Raw genomic sequence first — 22,770 nt, forward strand, 5'->3', positions numbered from 1 at the left:
TTATAGAGTTACATTTAATTTTCTTGTAAATCCACAGGCCCAGGGGTGCAGTTTAAGGCAGGCACAGTCCCTTTAGGTATTTTGAACCACTTCTCCTGTTTTGTATTGTGAGCTGACAGATTTACAGAAGTATGGTCAGAAAGGCCTAAAAATAAACCTGAACATACAACAATATCAAAGCAAGTTCTAAATGGTGCAATTCAGCTTCAGAGCTACACCATTGTTACTTAGAAGCTGTGTTATAATTTATTCATGCCTTGTACATTTCATCATATGAATTAATAACCTCCTTGTGCTTTAGGATGGCAGTTTGATTTTTCCACCGTTTTTGATAAGTTTCCAGTGGGGATAAAGGCAACAATTTGAGGTTTTCAGCTGCTTATCCTGCCGTTGCAGCTGTACTTGCTTAGATGAAATTGGAACTAAGCTGCATCCAATAAAAATATAGCTTAAAGTTAACCCGTACTTCACCTATAATGGGTAGAGTGACAAGCTCACTGCATCTGAGCACCACAAACAAAAAACACTAGTTAATTTATTTTTAATATTCAAAGCAAACTCCCACATCCATCCATATTTCTATAATTTATTGCGTTGAGAAATCACTTAGAAAAACAACCCCCCTAGCATTTCTGGTCATGGCCATCTTGAGTAAGGACATGATTCATGTAGCATTTACTTCCTGGGGTCCATCTGCCCTTAGCTTAAGCGTGCAAGCAGGAGAGTGTGCTTAGCTAAGAACACCTCTCCTCCCCTCCTGAAGACTCCTATGACATCTTTTGCCTAGGCAAAAAAACAGGAAGTAACTGGAGAAATGTAGAAAAAAAAAGGTTGAAAACAAGTAAATATGATATACCTTCCCATCTATTTACTAATGCTAGCAGCATGAGAATTAAAAATAATCAATGTTGAATGGAGGAGTGAAGTTCCACTTTAACCTTATTAAAGCCACTAGTCCTCCAAGTCCATATCAAATTCATATACAAAAAATAATGGATGATAATCTTGAGAGCAGTCGTTGGTACTAGAGAAAAAAACATGCAAATTTATTAAAAAATATATATATTGACCAATGACTAAAAGCAACTGGACAAAGCCTCTGCCCCTTAAATATTGGGTGTTAAATATATTACAGCAGGAACCCCGAGTGTCCAGTATTGTGAAATCAATTTCATATCACATACAGTATGTAACAGATATTGGGTCCCAGGGTCCATGGAACTAAGCAATAGATATATATCTTATCCCTTCATTATATAAGGGAATCCCTCCAATAGATGTTACAAATTCTCAGAGGGAAAGATACCAAAAGGTCCTATAAGCAGACTGAACAATGTAATACTGAGACAGGCTTAGTAGATACTTATAGGATGCATCTGGCATAGGTGTAGTGGACATCTGATAGGCGCGTCGTCTAGGCTTTGCTTTTTGCCTTTGGGAGCTGAAACTGTCCAGACGGGACTGGAGGCACATCTGTTTCATAAATCTAATAAACAGACGCCTACCCTTACATTAATTCAAAAAATATGGAACAAGGGCAGACAGATGCAAGAGGTGGTAGGATATACTGGATACAGTCTGATTTGGGGAAATCTCTCATATGTAGAACTGGCTAAACTACAGCAAGGGCCCAGGTGGTGCACTTTCGTGTTGTCCCACATATTTAGAAATGGCAAGCTGCTGGCTTTCCCCAAATTACAACGCAGGTTTAACCTACCCCCCAATCCCGCAGCGGTTCGCATAGGGCAGTGTGAACTGCCTGCGAGTCCTATGCGATGCGGGAACCAGCACTGGAATCGCGCTGGTTCCCGCATCACGCTAGTGTGAACCAGCACTAATACTTTGAGTCAATGAGCCATAGTGATGTGCTATCCTAAGCATCAGTGCTGTCTGGACATCTCTGTGTTTCCAGGGTTGAATTGCTAAGCTGTGTTCTTCTAAAGTTTGGATTCACCCACAAAATTGAGTGTACCAAAACATAAATACCAATTCTCTGTGTGTTTTATGGCATGATATGCATAAATCTGTGATGCCTAATTCACATACTATTTCTGCTTATTCAAACAGCTTTAAAGGCTAACTCCACCCGAAATGTATATTTGATTGCTTTTTCAAATGCCTTCTAGTTGCTTACATGCATCCCCCTACACGCTTACATTTTCCCACAGTAGGTTGTGTTTCTGTTACATAACCACTTGGTGGACCTCCTAGTTAATTGCGTATTTTGAAGAAACATAGGTATAGGCAGGGTGGTGTCTCCATAATTTGACTTTATAACTGATAGGATAGTTAATAATTGTTGCCATCTGGGTGTTGGTAGTTTTACGTTTTAGGGTGTGAGAGTTTGCATTTAGGGTCAAGAGTTTTCAGCCTTATATCGAAAGTCAGAGTTTCTAATGGGTTAAGCATTAAAGTTGGGGTTGGGCTCAAGGGAGTAAACTGTTAAGTTCAAGTGAACCTAGCATGATAAAAATAAGGTTCTGTCATTGCCAACTTCTTCAAATGCTTCAGCTTCCCTAGTTTTGGAGAGATTCAGAGTTAAGGGTTTATTTTTATAATTGTTGGTCTTGTGGCCAAAAGCCTAGGTATTAGGTTATGTGATTTCTGCTGCAGGGAGAACCAAATGCCTAGGCTTTTGCTCAAGCATAGAAGGAAGCCTGAAGTAGTATGATCTCCTAGAAACATCAGTCCATCTATTGCACTTTGTCTACCCCATCAAGACTTTAAAATAGCTGATTATTTATTTTTTAACATTTGAATATACTGTAGATCCACATTAAGTCCTTTATTCTTCAGTGATTAGCACATCATAGATTTCTGTTGTACTTGAACTAGAATTTGATCTATTTCATCTGCTTCTCTACATTTTTCTAAATTCTAATAGTGAAGCTGCACAAGTATATGAAAATCAGAGTACAGGGCTATGTTGGGGATTAGAAATCGGATTATCATGATGCTCACCTACTAGGTTATAACTCTAAACCAGAGCATTCACTTACAGTGGCAATAGGGTTCATTAACTGCCAAACTATTGTTTTTTTTGTTTGTTTTTTTAATAAAGGTCCATTAACACACATTCTTTATCCTCCAAAAATGTCTGTTTAAATAGCACCTGGTCACATTTATTGCCAGACTTATCTTGGGTAACAACAAGGGTTATTCCTCCTGCCCAACTTGGCCTGTAGCCTTCTTTCAAAGAACAGTTGATATGTTGATTACAGTCAGTAGGTGCCAATAATCATTCATCCCTGTAACTATCAGTCATCCTCTGATTTTGTGCTGAATTGCTGCATAGATTGCCTAAGCATCATTTAAGTATGTTAGGACAATGTTTCTCAACTGGAGTCCTCAAGTACCCATTGCATACTTGTGATCATGTGACCGCTGTGACAGCCAATCACAGCAGTCACATGACCTGAATACCCGCCTCCCGGCTTTTAGAACTCTTAAAGAGACGGGAGGTGGTCGGCGTGAAGGGGTTAAGATTACGTGGGGGGATGTAATGCATCAAAGTAAAGCCTAGTACACACTACTAGCCCAGGGGGTTGAATGAAAAAAACTGACAGCTCAGAAGGTGTCGCTGTACTAACTATCTGTCATTAGTACAGCGATCTCCCTTGCTGTGCTATTATGTTCTGATGGAGGACTCCCCCCCCCAGCCAGAACACTCTGGTCATTGGCTGAGAGGGCTGATCGGGAGCCTGATCAGCAGACCTTTTTTGGTCATGCCCCTTCGACAGAAGCCGGACAGACGGACCAGCTGCAGTACACACGGCCCTGACATTTGGCCCATGTTTACTAGGCTTAATGCAAAAACACTCCTTTCATTCCTCACTGCCCATAGTTACATAGTTAGCTTGAGATTAGGAGACCACTATATCAAGGAGGATAATTGGTCTCTGCGGAAGTCCTGCTTCCTTAACTGTATTTTCCTTATGTCTGAAGTTAGAGTGCAATAGCAGAAAAATTGGAGCCAGTATACCTAAGCCCTAGAGCTGTGACAGTTTGTCAAAACACCCACCTTGATTTCATTTTTGTTAGTCTGCACACTGAGGGCTTGATCTACTAAAAAAAGTAGAGCGTTCAACCCAGTGATCCAGTGTTCTCTTCAAATAGCCAGATGTGTGGTTGACAAAAGAGTCAAATCTCTCTTTGACTTCCCTTCCCTGAACGTCTTTTGGACATGATTGGATGATCAAAGTAGTCATAGCCCCACCGGTCTGTCTGAACATTCTTCATTTTTAGAAAGCCAACTCCTATGTATACTGCAGCACACTTATGATGATTATTAGCTCACAAAATATACTACATGGAGATTGTTTTCTAAAGCTTATATACGTTATGCCTACAAAGCCGTTCTGTGCTCCTTTCATATATGCAATGTGTTTAAAAAGGAACTTCAAATTTGTTAGTTTTTTATCATGAGATTGTCAGCTTGATGTGAAGACAGGTTTGTTGGGGTCTCATATAAAATCTAAATAATGGCATATATGTATATATATAGTATATATATAAATGTTTTTAATAACATTTTGCAGGTTTATTTAGTTCCTTAGTATTTCAAGTTTTGTTTGTTTAAACTGAAATTCAAAATCACCTAAAACCTATTTGTGCACCAAATTTAGTCTCCCTTTTCATTTGTCCCAAATGTAGTACCCTCCACCACTATGTTGTGCGCCTTTGTGTTGTGTCCACGTACTGTTATGTTTCTGACAAGTTTTAATCTCTCTTGGTTTATGCTAGAAGTTACTTGGGAAGACCAGCAGAGAAAGGTGAATGGTGCAATAACTGATGACAAACCATTGCCAAGAAAGAAAGCCCATTCAGAGCCAGGTTTGTCAGGGTTTTGGAAAACCACCTGAAAAGCATGAGGCTTGCGCAGCGGGGGAGGCTCATGCTTTTGTAATGAGTGTGATCATCATCTACGCTTCTCACTTTGGTGTGTTTAGGCGTAGTTCATGAGAGTACCGCCTTTTACTCAGTGTTGTGTATCATCCCTTTTCAGAAAAAAATTAGTTCCAGTCTCAATTATGGCAATAAAATGACGCCAGCAATCCAAAGCGTAGGACCAAAATTATTTTTATTTTAAGTTGTGTTATTAAAATACTTATGAGATGGGGAGATTCTTCTTCATGTTAATATGTGACAAATATTTACATAGTTCTTGGTTTTGCTGTTTATAGTTTTGTTTATTGGGTTACTATTTATTCAGGACTGGATTTAGATGTAGACTGTAACAAATAGGCACACACCTGTGGATACACTAAACCAATAACTACAAAACAGCTAACATAGGGTCTGGCGGATGTCCAGGGGGCTCAGATAAAACCTACATACTGCTGCTGTAGGGGGGATGTACAACGGGGAAAGTAATTATTTGATCCCCTGCAGATTTTGTAAGTTTGCCCACTTACAATGTAATGAAGGCTCTATCATTTTTATTATAGGTGTATTTTAACTGATAGACACAGAATATCAACCAAAAATGCAAAAAAAAAAAAAAATGAGATACAAATAAATTATAAATTGAGTTGCAGTTCAGTGAGTAAAATAAGTATTTGATCCCCAGGCAAAACATGCTTTTGTTCTTCGTGGAGAACCCTTGTTGGCAAGCACAGGTAAGACATTTCTTGTAGTTAGTGACCAGATTTGCACACATCTCTGAAGGGATTTTGGTCCACTCTTCTTTACAGATCTTTTCTAAATCCTTAAGGTTTTTTGGCTGTCACTTGGCAACTCGAAGTTTCAGCTCTGTCCAGTCATTTTTTATACGATTAAGGTCTGGAGACTGGCTAGGCCACTCCGTGATCTTAACGTGCTTCTTCTTGAGCCACTCCTTTGTTGCCTTGGTGGTATGTTTTGGGTCATTGTCATGCTGAAAGACCCATCCATGACCCATCTTCAGTGTTCTGGCTGAGGGAAGAAGGTTCTTACCTAAGATTTTGCAATACACGGCCCCATCCATTGGTCTATCAGTGCGGCAAAGTTGGTCTGTAGCTTTAACAGAGAAACAGCCCCTAAGTCATAGTCAGCATTTTTCTTCCTCCAAACATGGCGAGTCCCCCTCCTCAAGAAGGCACATGTATAGTCATGCCAATGAACATCTAAATAATTCAGCGGAGGATTGGGAGAAAGTGCTGTGGTCAAATGAGACCAAAATAAAGCTATTTGGCATTAACTCAACTTGCTGTGTATGGAGGAAGAAAACATGCTGACTATGACCCTAAGAACACCATCCTTACAGTCAAGCACAGAGGTGGAAACATGATGCATTGGGGCTGTTTCTCTGCTAAAGGTACAGGCCGACTTTGCCACATTTAGGGGCCAATGGACGGGGCCATGTATTGTAAAATAGAACACTGAAGATGGGTCGTGGATGGGTCTTCCAGCATGTCAATGACCCAAAACATACCACCAAGGCAACAAAGGAGTGGCTCAAGAAGAAGCACACTAAGGTCAGGGAGTGGCCTAGTCAGTCTCCAGACCTTAATCCTATAGAAAGTTTATGAAGGGAGCTGAAACTTCGAGTTGCCAAGAGACAGCCAAGAAACCTTAAGGATTTAGAGAAGATCTGTAAAGAAGAGTGGACCAAAATCCCTCCTGAGATGTGTGCACACCTGATCACCAACTACAAGAAATGACTTACCTTGGTACTTGCCAGCAAGGGTTTCTCCACCAAGTACTAAGTCATGTTTTACTTGGGGATCAAATACTTATTTTACTCACTGAACTGCTGTAATGGATGTGATCATGGTGAACTGTCTATTCCAATACCTGCTTTATAATCCTAACATATATAAACTCAGATTCTATGCTTATTAAGCCTTAAGATATTCTGCAAAGCTTGCTTAGGAACTGGACTGACTGCAAAGAGTTAATCAAAAAGTTTGCGCCTGCGTCCCAGAATACATTCAGAATATAACAGCATAACACAATGGAGCAAGAGAATGCTGCAAAAACAATTGTTCAATTCTGTAAATGTGCATCAGCTGAAAGCCAAAATTGTGTCACATATTTGTATTTTTATATTTGCGGTTTGTATGCGCCAGTCTTGTTGACGTATCTCAATCTTCAATGGAATTGTATAAAAGTCTTGAGAAGCGGAAATATTAAACAGAAAGTAATTTGACTCTGAACTAAGCTGTCTCAGTGTGAGCTTACTTGAAGCATGCATGCTTTTGTATTCAACAATCTGATCGGTTGTAGATATAATATCGGAACTTTTGTTCTGAATACAAAACACTGCAACTTAATTTATAGCATTTGTTGTATGTGTTTTTTCTAGATTTTTGGTTGATATTCTGTCTCTATCATTTAAAATACACCTATGATAAAAACTATAGACACTTCATTTCTTTGTAAGTGGGCAAACTTACAAAATCTGCAGGGGATCAAATAATTATTTTCCCCACTGTACTTGTAGGCAGTTGGTGTCTGATGGGGAGAGGCAATGCCAGGACAGGCACTAAACGTGGGGTAGCTTCCCTGTTCCCCCATCCTTTCTGCCTTAATCCATCTCTGCTGCTATCTCTGAAAGTGTTTTAGACGGGGGTCCTCCTCTTGGAAATAGGTGTCCTTATTTAAGATCGTTATTACCAAAGAAAAATTTGTTGTAGCCTAACCATATTCAACCTAATGCTAGCTATACATGCATGTGATTGACCTGTCAGTCTGATCATTGGGATGTCTGAAATGATTAGTTGAGAAGTGGTAAGTTCATGTGCATGAACCTGATCACTTTTAATGCCAAAAGTTTCAGTCTTATACTTACCTGAGTATACTAAGGTATACTCTTATTCTTCCCAATTAATAACACTTTGTCCCACTTTAACAGGCTACATAAACAACTGTGGACTACAGCCCAGAAGCTAGAGCTTCTAATCTTTGTCCAAATCCATTACTGAACAATGTTCTGTAATTTGACAATTTCTTTCACAGAATTCTGATTATCAGTGAACTGTATTGTGACTTTAAATAAACACCGGACTGTATTATTCAGTGGTTCAATCCCAATATGTTGTTATGTGGGGTACTCCTGCAGTACATTTCTATACACCTGCATACAGCAGTTGTGGTGTGCGTTAAATGCAATGCAGATATAGGTATCCTCTTTAGGATACCTTCCAACATATTCAAACTGCACTCTGATAGTTTTGGGTCTTTTTGACCTTCCCTTTTTCACTACAGATGTAACAGAGATTTGAGCCAATGACAATTAACCTGAATTAATTTTAATTGCAAATGGTTGGAGAAGGAAGCTTTTACAGGTAGTCATGAACCATGACCACAGAGCACTTTTCCTGGCACAGTTTAAGCTTTGAATTCAATAAAGCTGACCCCAAATCTAGGCCTGCGTAAGTCTCTGGAGTTCCGCTCCTCATTGACAATGGTTGTGCTTTTGAAAGTCTTTGTATGCCCTGCACTTATATACACTTTACTGCTTGTCATAAAATATGTGCTTAGGCTATAAGCCTTGGCACCCAGCTTGCCTTTCAATAAAAATGGTGAATCAGATTAAAATTTCCAAAATGGTCATTCTTTCTTTCAGCTCTTGTGGTAAAGACATTTAGTTCCAACACACAATTTTTTGTCACACATTAGAATTCCTAGTACAGGGTGCAAGGGCTGTAATGTTACCGAAAAGAAAAATATATATGCCGAAGCATAGGGGTGATCTGCCCACTGACCACCCCAGGCCCCCATGCTTGGGCATAGACGTTTTTTTTTTTAACTGCGGATGAGAAATCTCCTCCAGCAGTGCTGCAAGCGCTGACGTATGTATTCTGACGACAACACCCCGTTGCTGTCAGAGTAAACATATCAGTGCTGCAGCTGAATGGTGTCCCTTGCAAAGCAAACAACGGTAACAATAAAACACAGTAACAACAGAACATTAACTCAATAAAACGACAATTATTTTTGTGATTTTTTTGTTTACTTTTTTGTAACTTATACTTAACTTATTTTCCTGACTATCTAACATCTTTCAAAACCCTGTGTGATGACTGTGCTGTGCTGTACCCTATACTAATACTCCACTAGTGTGTGGTAGCGACTGAAGCAGTCCTTGAGGCAGCGACCAGGTTAACCAGGACAGGAGGGACAGGAAAAGTGGATGTCTCTTTTTATTCCATGTCTGCTACATACACAACATCTTTTTTGGGGTGACTTTTGGGTCAGGGTACCGGAAAAGGCATCAGGAAAATGCCTCTCATGCAGCCAGCTCCCTGCATCTGGATTGGGAGTTTGGGCCACAGCACCTTCTGGATACAAAAGGGCCATGATGATCTCTTCCTGAAATTTTAGGAAGGATCCACTTCGTCCAGTTGCTTTGTAAAGCATTGTAGAGAGCCAATTGAAATAAATATACAGAAACTTTCTTGTACCAGCATCTGGCTTTATGGGAAACTAAGTACAGCTTCATCATCTGGTCGTTGAAGTCCACCCCTCCCATGTTAAGGTTGTAGTCATGGACACAGAGGGGCTTCTCAACAACACCAGACGCCGTTAAAATTTGGACTATACTGTCTGCGTGAATGGGAGATAGGACAAAAACATCCCGTTTGTCCTTCCACTTCACTGTGAGCAATTCATTATTTCTCATGCAGACTTTTTCCCACTTTTCTAAGTGGGGTATTTACAAGCCGTTGGGGGAATCCCTGGCGAATAGGTCACACAGTGCCACATAAGCCAATTTCAAAGTCAAAAAGGTGTCTAAAAATTGTCCACGTACAACTGGTAGCCCTTACGGAATAAGGGAAACACCAACTCCCAAACTATCTTACCACTGCTCCCTATGTAGTCTGGGCATCCGGGGGGGTTCCACATGACTATCCTTTTCCTCGTAAATCCGAAAATCACATGTATAGCCAGTTGCCCTCTCACAGAGCTTATACATTTTGACCCCAGATCAGGCACACTTGCTGGGTAGAAACTGAATGCAAGGCGGCCAGAAAAATGAATGAGGGAATCTCAGCAGATGTTTTGTTGGGGCGTATACACATCTGCTAATTTCTGGCAAAGGTGAATTTTGTGGAGCCGATCATATTCAGGGTCACCTCAAGGACAACAGTGTATTGTCATTGAAATGCATAAATAGCATTATATTACCATGACAGCAGAGATATATATCATATATCATATACATATGATGAATCGAGTCTGTGGACCAATATGACAGCAACTCATTCTGTTTAGTAATGCCCATGTTGAGGCTTAAGCCTAAAAACGTTTTAAACTCGGAAACCATGATAGTTTTCCATTCGAATTGTCTGGCAAGGTATGAATTTGTGTTAGCGCCGATTACCTGCTCAGCATATAAATTTCTTTGGTCTACAATCGATCAATACAGATCTTTGGTGAAAAATAGCTCAAAAAAGAATCAAGGGGAGTAGTTAAATTTGCTGATTCTACCTGAATTCTGGGTTGGGCAGTGAATGAGGGAAGTATGGGTGCTGCAGAATCTGTGGGCTGCCAGTCAGGACTTGCAAGCACATCCGGAAGGACACTATGGGCTGTACGGGCCTGTGTTAGCCACCGCACCAGCTTGGACTGCACTTATGGGACTCACCACATCATCAAGTAATAGTGCAGTGCTGGTATGTAAAAGGCCAGGATGTACTAGGCTGCTGGTACTAACTAAAAAGGTAGTGCGGCACTAGTACAGGCACTCTGCTGCATATAAGAATCATTGTGCGATTGTAGTACATCAGCGACCTGGGCACAGGGTCGGGTACGCCTGACCCTAGCAGGGACATCTTCTCCATTGTCTGAGCTATCTGTCAGGGTTCCGCTGCTCTCTACAGGTTCATATTCTGAGCTTGATTCTGTCAGTGAGGACCTTCGCTCTCATCTGACATACTCAGAATGCTGTAGGCCTCTTCATTAGTGTACCTTTCTTTGGACATTTTGGCCACTAAATTTATAGGTACCTAGTGCAACTCATGGTAAAAAGAGTACCTGGCTACTCCTTGAACCGCTACAAATAAAGTTTACCTGCTAGTGCTAGCTAGACCTGATCTTGCTAAGGCTGAGGTTTTGTGTGCTGCGTATCAGAAGTGACAGTAACCTACTGGCACTGCCCTTGTTGGGGGAAGGGAGGGCAGAGGGGCTAAACGCAGGTGCTGGCAGGTGTCAGGACTGATCCTGCTAATGCTATAGTTTTGGGGACACTATACTATTGAGGATGCTAGTATAGTTCTGATCAAAGATACTGATCCGTTCAGACACTATACTAGTAATGGAGGTTTATAGTGTGTCTGTGATAGTGTTGCTGGCAATGGCTGACGCTGACGCTACCTGGGATTGACACTAATTGACGCTAATGCTATCTGAAGTCGCCTGTGACACTAATACAGTGATCAGTAAAAAAATCTGTACACTGTACTAATGACACTGCTGACAGGGCAGTGAAGGGGTTAAAGGGGGGGGGGGGGGCGATCAGGGGGTTAAAATCTGAGTGTTTTTGTGTCAGTGTGCTGCCTGTATTCACAGTAGTTCTTATCTCTTCTCTCTCTGGAACCAAAAAAGGCTCCATGAGAGAAGAGATTCTGTTCTGTGATTTGGCAGAACCGATCAGCAGGTCCAGGCCAAAAATCATTAACCTGTACCTGATGACTGATCGGTGCTGTACCAAATCACAGCACCGTGGGGCGCGTGTGTCCCCAGCTTGGGAACACACATGGAGCACGGATCACATATATATACAGCAGTAAATCTGCTATAGGGCAGTCGGCAACTGGTCAATACTGCTTTAAGCTAATATTGCTCAGTTTCTCTAGTTATTTTGTGTAATGCTGGACATATTCAGACAATATCTAAATCTCTACTCTCTAATTGCAAATTTATAAGTTTTGTATGTATACTGATAGATTGTTTTTCATTAGCAATCTTTCAAGAGAAGCAACAAATAACATACTAATACATTCTTCCAAGGATCTTACAAACTGTATTGCTGGAAAATTTGATTTTTTGTTTTCTGTTATAAGTGCACCTAAACCAATCTTTCAGTTGTAGAATGGCCTCTCAACTATTTGTGTCTTTGTTATATTGCAGCCATTTGCTAAAATCATTTAAGTTCATTTTTTTTCCTCATTAATGTACACACAGCACCCCATATTGACATAAAAACACAGAATTGTTGACATTTTTGCAGATTTATTAAAAAAAGAAAAACTGAAATATCACATGGTCCTAAGTATTCAGACCCTTTGCTCAGTATTTAGTAGAAGCACCCTTTTGATCTAATACAGCCTTGAGTCTTTTTGGGAAAGTTGCAACAAGTTTTTCACACCTGGATTTGGGGATCCTCTGCCATTCCTCCTTGCTGATCCTCTCCAGTTCTGTCAGGTTGGATGGTAAACGTTGGTGGACAGCCATTTTTAGGTCTCTCCAGAGATGCTCAATTGGGTTTAAGTCAGGGCTCTGACTGGGCCATTCAAGAACAGTCACGGAGTTGTGAAGCCACTCCTTTGTTATTTTAGCTGTGTGCTTAGGGTCATTGTCTTGTTGGAAGGTAAACCTTCAGCCCAGTCTGAGGTCCTGAGCACTCTGGAGAAGGTTTTCGTCCAGGATATCCCTGTATTTGGCCGCATTCATCTTTCTCTCGATTGCAACCAGTTGTCCTGTCCCTGCAGCTGAAAAACACCCCCACAGCATGATGCTGCCACCAACATGCTTCACTGTTGGGTCTGTAATGGACAGGTGATGAGCAGTGCCTGGTTTTCTCCACACATACCGCTTAGAATTAAGGCCAAAAAGTTCTATCTTGGTCTCATTAGACCAGAGAATCTTATTTCTCACCATCTTGGAGTCCTTCAGGTGTTTTTTAGCAAACTCCATGCGGGCTTTCATGTGTCTTGCACTGAGGAGAGGCTTCCGTCGGGCCACTCTGCCATAAAGCCCCGACTGGTGGAGGGTTGCAGTGATGGTTGACTTCTACAACTTTCTCCCATCTCCCGAATGCATCTCTGGAGCTCAGCCACAGTGATCTTTGGGTTCCTCTTTACCTCTCTCACCAAGGCTCTTCTCTCCCGATAGCTCGGTTTGGCCGGACGGCCAGCTTTAAGAAGGGTTCTGGTTGTCCCAAACGTCTTCCATTTAAGGATTATGGAGGCCACTGTGCTCTTAGGAACCTTAAGTGCAGCAGAAATTTTTTTGTAACCTTGGCTAGATCTGTGCCTTGCCACAATTCTGTCTCTGAGCTCTTCAGGCAGTTCCTTTGACCTCATGATTCTCATTTGCTCTGAAATGCACTGGGAGACAGGTGAGTGGCTTTCCTAATCAAGTCCAATCAGTATAATCAAACACAGCTGGACTCAAATGAAGGTGTAGAACCATCTCAAGGATGATCAGAAGAAATGGACAACACCTGAGTTAAATATATGAGTGTCACAGCAAAGGGTCTGAATACTTAGGACCATGTGATATTTCAGTTTTATTTTTTTAATAAATCTGCAAAAATGTCAACCATTCTGTGTTTTTATGTCAATATAGGGTGCTGTGTGTACATTAATGAGGGAAAAAAAATTAACCTAAATGATTTTAGCAAATGGCTGCAATATAACAAAGAGTGAAAAATTTAAGGGGGTCTGAATACTTTCCGTCCCCACTGTATCTCATGTTGGAGGTGATATTTCCCCAACGGTGTCACCTGAGAGCCCTAGGAAGCCAGTGGGTGCTTAAATTCACCAGTTTCAAACTAATTGATTTAGCTGTTTTCTGTGCATACACCTTTATGCCCTATACACACGTTCGGACATTCCGACAACAAAATCCAGGGATTCTTTCCGACGGATATTGGCTCAAACTTGTCTTGCATTCACACGGTCACACAAATCTAGTCGGAAATTACGAACGTCAAGAACGCGGTGACGTACAACATGTACGAGGAGCCGAGAAAAATGAAGTTCAATAGCCAGTGCGGCTCTGTTGCTTGATTCCGAGCATGCGTGGAACTTTGTGCGTCGGTAATTGTGTACACATGGTCGGAATTTATGACAACTGATTTTGTTGTCGGAAAATTTGAGATCTAGATCTCAAATTTTGTGTGACCGAAATTCCAATGGAAAATGTCCGATGGAGCCTACACACAGTCGGAATTTCGAACAACTAGCTCCCATCGAACATTTTCTGTCGGAAAATCGGACCTGTGTACGGGGCATTAGAGTATTAGAGTCATATAAATAAATCTTCATTGAAAATAATCGCAAATTTACCTTGTGTTTAAGAATAATAATAGGCTATGAAAAAATAAATAAAATACAAAACAATTTCACAGCAGCCACATTACACCCGTGTTAAATCAGTACCATGAAACTTAAATAACAAGAGCAGCATTCCACTATTGCTCCAATTTTCAAGCAGCGCTGTGATACATCAACTATTTAACCCCAACTTAGTGAACAGTGTGCAACAAAAAGTCCAAAGAAGTCAATAACAAGTGATCCAAAAATCCACCAGAAAATCCTGTGGTCACCACTTGTGAATGTGAGGCACCTCTCCCTCTGGGAAGAAAACTCACCAGATTCTCATTCCTCTCATTTGCACGATTGGCATATTAGGTTTAGTGTTTATCCACAGGTCTCTGGGAGTGCCAGTACATCACTCCTCCATTCCAACTCACTAATATCTCATCAGTGGTCGTCTGCGGAACTCCCCACAGGCCCACTTCTTCATAGGGCGCTGTTCAGTGGGGACGGGATCTGCCGCACACCTCTGAGGATCCCCCTGTATAGATCAAGAACCTGCTGCCTGAGTGGGAACTGAGGACACAAATTTGGAATTACAGTCTCTGTAGGTTATAATACACCTGCTGTCTAAAGGGTGAGGGCAGCTCATCTCAAACAATTGAATGCTGCTCCTGTTTTTTTAAGTTACATCATTTAAAATAAATTAAAATGTATTCCATGAAAACATGCAATTATTTAGTATCACAATGTAAAAGATCAGATAGAAGTGGTAACCACTGGCAGTCAATCTAATGTCAAATAATAATTAATAAATAATTGTTCAACTTCTTGCTTTGGGGTCACTGTGCATCATTCTTTTCAGTATGTGTGTATGTCTGTAAATAAATATGGATAGCAGTCACATTCAACTGGACTTGTTTTGTAACGTTCAAGATGTTGAACTCCTCCAAGTGGTTTCCTCAGTTCTAAGGAGTGCTGAGACCATAGCTCTGCTTTTATGCCCACATGGGTAACTCTTCACTTTAAGTTGCCCAATGAGTGTAAACTCTGGATTTTGTTCCCAGCTTTCATAATTTGAATTAAGATCTTTTTTCTACATTGCTTTCTTATTATTTGACATACAGTACTGTGGAAAAGTTTGAGGCAGGTGTGAAAAAAATGCTGTAAATTAGGAAAAACTGAAAAAGAAGTGTTAATAGTTTAATTGTATCAATTAACAAAATGAGTAAAACAATAAACAGAACAACCCAGATCAAATCAATATTTGGTGTGACTACCCTTTGCCTTCAAAACAGCATCAATTCTTCTAGGTACGCTTCCACACAGTTTTTGAAGGAACTCAGCAGGAAGGTTTTTCCAAACATCTTGGAGAATTAACCACAGATCTTCTGTGGATGTAGGCTGCCTTAAATCCTTCTGTCTCTTCATGTAATCCCAGACAGACTCAATGATGTTGAGGACTCCTTATTCTACTTTACGCTGAAGAAAGTGATTTTAAAGTTTTGTTTAAAAAAAAAATTAAAGATAACAAACATGTCATACTTACCTCCTCTGTGCAAGGATTTTGCACAGAGCGGCCCCGATCCTCCTCTTCTGGGGTCCCCCGGCGGCGCTCCTGGCTCCTCCTCCTCATCAAGAGGCCCATTACATGGGGGACACTCATGTGGGCGCACCCCCAAGTCCTGCTGCTGTGTCCAAAGGCTCCCGTGTCACTAGATTTGATTGACAGCAGCAGGAGCCAATGGCTATCAATCTATCCAATGAAGACCCGAGACAGCGGCTGGAGCTGCCGGGCTCTTTACGTCGCTGGAACAATCGGGTTCAGGTAAGTATTAGAGGAGCAGCTGCACCACAGAAGGAAAAACATTGAGACTTTACAACTCCTTTAATGGCATTGGCTGTATGTTTGGGGTCGTTTTCTTGCTGCAGAATACATTTGAGGACTGTAGACGCAGCGATCAGCCAAGGAAACCTAATGCAGCAGAAAAAAGACACTATGATGCTTATTTCTCTTTGAAATTGGAAGGTGTCCAACAGTGCCATCAGCACAGAACTGGCAGAAACCAGTGGGACCCAGGTACATCCAACAACTGTCCAGAGGTCTGGTCCGAAGAGGTCTTCATGGACGAATAGCAGCCAAAAGCCATACCTCTGATGTGGAGACAAGGCTAAGTGACTCAACTATGCATGAAAACAGAGGAACTGGCGTGCAGATAAAGGGCAGCAGGTGCTCTGGACTGATGAGTCACAATTCCAAATATTTGGCTGTAGCAGGAGGCAGTTTGTTCGTAAAGGGCTAGATAGCAGTACAATAATGAGTGTCTGCAGGCAACAGTGAAGCATTATGGAGGTTCCTTGGATGTTTGACGCTGCATTTCTGCAAATAGAGTTGTAGACTTGGTCAGGATCAATGGTGTCCTCAATGCTGAGAAATACAGGCAGCTACTTATCCATCATTGGCCCCAAATTTATTCTGCAGCAGTACAACAACCCCAAATATAGCAGCCAATGTCGTTAAGAACTATCTTCAGTGTAAAGAAGAACAAGGAGTCCCGGAAGTGATGGCTTGGCCCCCACAGATCCCCGATCTCAACATCATCGAGTCTGTCTGGGATTACATGAAGAGACAGATGGATTTGAGGCAGCTCTGTGGTTAGTTCCCCAAGATGTTTGGAACAACCTACCTAAAAAGTTCCTTGAAAAACTGTGTGCAAATGTACCTAGAGGAATTGATGCTGTTTTGAAGGCAAAGGGTGGTCACACCAAATATTGATTTGGATTTCTCTTCTTTTCATTTACTACTTTTTTTTTTTATATATACTCAATTTGTTAATTGATAAAAATAAATGTTAGCTTTTTTTAAATCTACAGCATTTTTTCACACCTGCCCAAAGCTTGTGCACAGTACTGTATATGTAGTTATATTTTCATTGGCTGCATGCTGGTTAGTGACTATGAAATGAAGAGCCAGGCAGTGAGAATTTTCTGGAGCTCAGCATTATCAGCCCATATGTCTCTTTCATATGGGATGATTCTTAAGGGACGCAGTAAAAAAAAATGTAATAAAAGCTCACTGCTGTAGTAGCCTTTGAACACTGATCTCTTCAGAGGGTGGTGAGACCAAACACCACTGTCTTCGACAAAGTCTTCAGTATTCAATGTTTCTGGAAGTATCAGTTGCCTGCGTCCCCTGTAGGGCACTATGGTTCCATCTGCTAGCCCTTTATCACTACAGGTGGAACCATTGAGTGCAGTAGGGGATTGGGGCCCAGCACACCTGGAAGTGTATTGGACATGAAGAGTGTGAGGAGGTCTGTAGCCATTAAAGACAGCAGAGTTGGGAGAGCTATTTAGGGGCCACTATTGAAAGCTTTTATTACAATTTGTTTTTAGGCAACATTTTCTTTAAGATTTAACAAGAAAAGTAACCTTTTGTAAAATTGTCACTGAATGCATTCACAGTTATGTATATTGTAAAATCCTCATCATTTACAGATCTGGGGTACTTGTCATGTATGAAACTTTGTTGAGCAGCCTTCATGATAGCTGCCATTTTTAACAAAAAAAAAAAGCACTAGTTACAATGTGTGAAAATATGACCCCTGTACCAACTATGCCACCTTCCTTGTAAATATCTTATGAAAAACCTTTGAAGCGTTTACATAATTTTCCCAGGTTTCCCATGTAATTCATATTTAGTATTCTTTTAAGTCCTTTGTACATCGCAACCTCCAACCTCAGAATTTAATTATTTCAAGCATTTATATAGCACCATCAATGTATGCATCACTTTACATACTCTACAATCCACATCGGTCTCTGCTTTCATGGAGCTTACAATCTAAGGTCCTTATCTCACATACATAAACATATATTAGGGCCATGTTTGATGGGGGTCAATTAACCTACTAGCATATCTGTGGAGTGTCGTGGGAATTCCACGCATGCATTGGTGAACATGCAAACTCCATGGAGATAGTGTCCTGGCCGGGCGCTATCTCAATTTGACCTGAGAACTCCAATGCTGTAAGGCAGAGGTGCTAACCGCTAAACAAGGGTATTTCTCATTGCCAAGTTCTGCCCTTTCTGGGGCTTAAAAAAAATCCTGCTAATTTATGGACCTTTGGGAAGTCTGGCTGAAAGCTGTCATAATTTACCAAGGAAATACAATCGTTGTGCATTTGCTACATTATCTTAGAACTGGACAGTCTGACAGCTGCTATGGAATTGTAAGTGGTTCTTGAGTGGTTGTGAAACCAGGGGTTGATTAAAGTAGATCAAGCCAATAATTTGTTTATGTATCACATGTGCTAGAATCCTATTTTTCTGTTCTTGATTTTGATTCCTGTTCATTCTGTGTCATCTGTCTGCATAGAAGTTGTGCACTTTTTTTAAACCTGAGCTAGTTCCTTTTCCTTCAGTGTCTGTCTTTGTCTTCTCTGTCACTCACTCACTCCCATCTCCTTTGTCTCTGTCTATCATTGCATGGTGTGCTTACAGAAGACTTGGATTCGCCACGGAGACGAAACTCAGGTCTGTGTCTGCTGTCTTCACTTTTTCTTATCATTTACTGTTTCCTTTTTGTGTATGTCTCATTCCGGTTTCTGGAGCAATCTGGAGATATTTCAGAATCGGCTACAGAAGCCTGTCGATCTCAGGAGGTGATGAGCAGAACATAAAGACATCATCTTCCAGCCTGCCTCTACTTTCTTTTCAGACATTGATAAATGACTTTCATATACTGATAACTTATTGTACAGGCAGAACTGAAGTTATTTTCAGGAACCCTGCACTGTTGTTCAAATTAATGAACTTTACAGGCTTCACTTTATTGCAGTGTAATTTTCTTTTGAACCATCCTACTGTGGAAATAAAATAATTGTAATATATCATCTGAGATGGTAAACATTATGATGCATCAAACAGTTTGTCTGTCACCAAGTGTTGGTAATTAAATGGGGCTCACTCCCTCCTTCCTATGCAATCTTCTCTTAAACTTTTAATGTTCGAAACATAAAATTGCTAAGCATAGAAACAGCTGCTATAGGGGGCAAAGGTAGGCCCAGCGCAGTGCAGGTGTGTCGGGTGCCCACTGCTTTATTGTGTTGGAATACCATTCAAAATTAATGGCACCACACTATGATACAAAAATTGTGGTTAAGCGTTGTAAAATGCACTTTACTACAGCACATAGTTTGGAAGGGGGCCTAAAGTATATATTCTGTGACCTTTTTGACCTACTAACACAGTCACAAAATATTCAGTCCTGCTCTACAGCCCATGCTTTTCTGTTAAATTGTGTAACATCAAATAACAGTGAGACTGTAAAAAAAAGAAGAAAAGATTTGGTACTGGCCATAGAAACCAGTACAATTGCAGGTGCGTAATTGCTAGTGCAAGTAAGACACAAAAAGAGCATCTGATTCATTGCTCTGGTCTCTTTGCTTCAGTCCTATAGGTTCATGAAAGGAGAAGTATCCGCAAATGTTTAAGGCCCTTGTTGAATCCCCAAGGGGACCCAGTGCACATATCACTTTTATTTTTGTTTGTGCTGGCTGTAGCTCCACGCTAGCCCAATTTATAGGTCTACCATGAAGGAGTTATAGGCAGCACTAAAGTTACCTACCCCTCTTTATTCTACAGCATAAAGTCCAAACTCCATGTTATCATGCACCCTTGGCCTCCTCTGCAAAGGACCTTGCACCAAAAAGAAAGAGCTACTAAGCCCAGACCGAGCTGCTTTTTCAGAGGAGAGAGACTACTGTTATAACTGTCTGCTTGTGTTGTGAATGGTGTGTATTGTGGGTTTGTGCTTTTGTGCATGTTGGCTCTCCTAGACAGCATGGTCAGTCACAACAATACAAGTCAACAGTTACTATAGTAGTCTCTCTCCTCCAAAATAGCAGGCGGCTGGCAGGTGGGTGGGTCTGATCTCAGCAGCTCCTTCTTTACAGTACAAAGAAGATTGCAGAGGAGGTACAGGGCTGTACGATTAGACAGAGGGTAGCAGATGTCGGGGGTTGTACGGGCTCTGTGTCACGTCCCTTCCCCTTCTGCACTGTCAGTCAAAGCTAATTATAGCTTCATCTCTTTCATCGAGCTTGGTTGGACAGCCGAAGGAGAAGGGGGTGCTGAGCTTTTTGACCATACTGCTGAGCAACCACTACACAGATTTGAATGGGATAAAGTGTTATGTACACTGGGTTCCATGGAGGATTCAACAAGGGTCTTAAACTTCTTGCGTAACTTCTTTAGCTTCTTCTAAAAGGTCTTTTAAAAAAGAAAAGTGTAAGAGTAATACTATAGTAATAAAAAAAATTTGTGACATTATTAGTGTACCAACCAATAATCAATTCCACAGTAGCGCAGTAGTAATATAGTAATAAATAAATAGAAATAAATAAAAAAAACACAAAGAGAGAGAGCGTCTGTTTTTATTATCGGATTCTTGAAGAAGAACTGCTAAGCCCTGCCACTCTTTATGGCACCCATAAATGGTTTAAAGCTAAAAAACCTATGCAGGAATTTAGCTGGTTATTGGTTTGAGAAAGGTAATGCTGTAAAAACGATGGCCTATACCGGATGTCTAGGTTGTCAGGAAGCAAGGGAAAGTATGCATCTAAATAGCTTTAATCTAGAACCTACTGATCTCAAGCTACCTGTCAGTCAGCATGCTGGAAAAACAAAGTTAGAGAGTCCATTTAGGGTGACTGAATACAAATTTGAATCTTTCAGAATTTGCTCGTTTTTATTTTATTTATCAAGAGGTACACTATTACTGTGCAGGTTGAAACATGGAAATAAATGCTTTCTCATCTATTATGTTAACGCTGACATCAATCATGTTTGTTTGTGCCCATTGCACTTTTGTGTTGCTTTGCATGTGTCTTATTATTTTTGTTAACGTCATTTTTGTTTTGTATTCCCATCATTGCTTTCATTTTTGGCATCCCATTGCATTCATCGTCTAGATTTGTTTGTAGAAGAGGGCACAGCAGAGCAAGAGAATGGGGATCCAGGTATGGGAAAAGTTAGCAGCATGCATGCTGCTTGGGTAGACATTAGTAGGTTGAATCTACTACCATTTTTATATCTGTTGGGGACTTTGAAACTTCTCCCCCTGTAGAAGCCGGTATAATATTTTATGGCATTGATGGCAAAGCTGAGAAATGAAGGGGATAATGTAAAAACTGGCGTCCCCAAGAGATGTAAAAAGTCCAGTGAATGATTTATCCCATCTGCATCTACCCAGTAATAACAGATGTTTTGGAGGACTGACCTTTTAAAAGAATTTAGTGCATAGTTCAGTAATCCATAGCTATTTGAAACACTTTTTTTCTACAAATGTCAGAAATGTTTTGTCATTTGGTGGCAGCCACATGACCATTGCCTAGCCCAATCTCTGGGCTTGGGGAGAGACGGGAGGAATAGCCAACCAAGCAGTAGCTCTGCCCATTGGCAAAGGACACTCAAAAGGCCTAGGCTTGGTCACATAACTGAAACATTGAGGTGATTAAAGAAGAAAAGTAAATATCTAATCTAATTGTTTTCATAATTACTGTTTGCTTGTAGGTAAAATTTGAATTACATAGCCATATGTAATTTAAATAGAAAATATACTTTTAATACAGTCTGGTAAAATGATTTCATGTGTTGATGCTCTGTATTCTGTAAAGTGGCAGCGAAATACAAGTTGCTTCATTTTTATAATCAGGCTTGTGCTAAAGAGTTTAAATTCACATGGGTGAATATGAACGTTTTAGGAGATTATCAGTACAGAGATATTAAGTATTAAAGAGGAAGTAAACTTTCTCTTCAAACTTTTACCTATAGGTAAGCCTATGGTAAGGCTTACCTATAGGTATTGAAAATACTGTATCTCCTAAACCTGTACAGTTTAGGAGATATTTCCAGTGCATGCAGCCAGTGACATCACTGGCACATACGCTCTGAAGGAACAGTCCACATGTGTCGTTCCTTCTGAGCCTGTGGCTCCCAAATGCATGTGCGGGAGTGACGTCATCGCGGCTCCAGCCAATCACATCGCCGGAGCCCACAAACCCAGAAGAAGCTCCGGGAAAGATGTCGGCTGTGACAGTGGTGTGTGGGGACCGTTGCAACAGCTTCATTTTAAGGTAAGTATTTCATAATGAGCTAGTATGCTATGCATACTAACTTGTTATGTCTTTGTCTTGCAGGTTTTTTTTAGAACTTTTTTCAGATGTTTACAACCTCTTTAAGGTATAGCTAAAACCTTTTTTGCAGTTTTGGATAGAGTAAGGAAAGGTAAAAACTACTGACAGGTTACAAAATTCTTATGTTCCTTATCGTCCAGTGAGGGACACAGTGATATAGTGAATCACAGATGTGTGGGATATCAAAAAGCTACTCAGTTTAGGGATGGGGAACAGACACCCAGAAATCCAACAGGTGTGGAAATCTTACTAGGACAATATTCAGAGGAACTATAGGCTAAAAGGCCAGAGAATGGGCTCGTTCATGTGGCCAATACCTCCATGTGCCTTGCAGGAGCATGTACTGCCGGCACAGAATGTCTATTGGGATGCACAACTGCACAGAC

General features: G+C 40.8%; 1 protein-coding gene across 49 annotated transcripts in view; it reads left to right on the plus strand.

Annotated features, from left to right (window-relative positions):
* The window catches only part of RIMS2 (regulating synaptic membrane exocytosis 2), a 911,223-nt gene that overhangs the window by 721,709 nt on the left and 166,744 nt on the right, over window positions 1-22,770 (plus strand). For 34 of the 49 annotated variants that reach the window (XM_073632100.1, XM_073632110.1, XM_073632087.1 and 31 more), the window contains 3 exons: window positions 4,744-4,833; window positions 18,690-18,722; window positions 21,161-21,208. The exons of 8 other annotated variants lie outside the window; for them this stretch is intronic. In XM_073632100.1, the coding sequence (XP_073488201.1) occupies window positions 4,744-4,833; window positions 18,690-18,722; window positions 21,161-21,208 (171 nt within the window). The remainder of the gene's footprint in view (window positions 1-4,743; window positions 4,834-18,689; window positions 18,723-21,160; window positions 21,209-22,770) is intronic. 7 more of the 49 variants (XM_073632091.1, XM_073632136.1, XM_073632108.1 and 4 more) reach the window with 3 other exon arrangements.

Source organism: Aquarana catesbeiana, linkage group LG05, assembly GCF_042186555.1.
Source record: "Aquarana catesbeiana isolate 2022-GZ linkage group LG05, ASM4218655v1, whole genome shotgun sequence".
NCBI classification, from domain to species: Eukaryota; Metazoa; Chordata; class Amphibia; order Anura; family Ranidae; genus Aquarana; species Aquarana catesbeiana.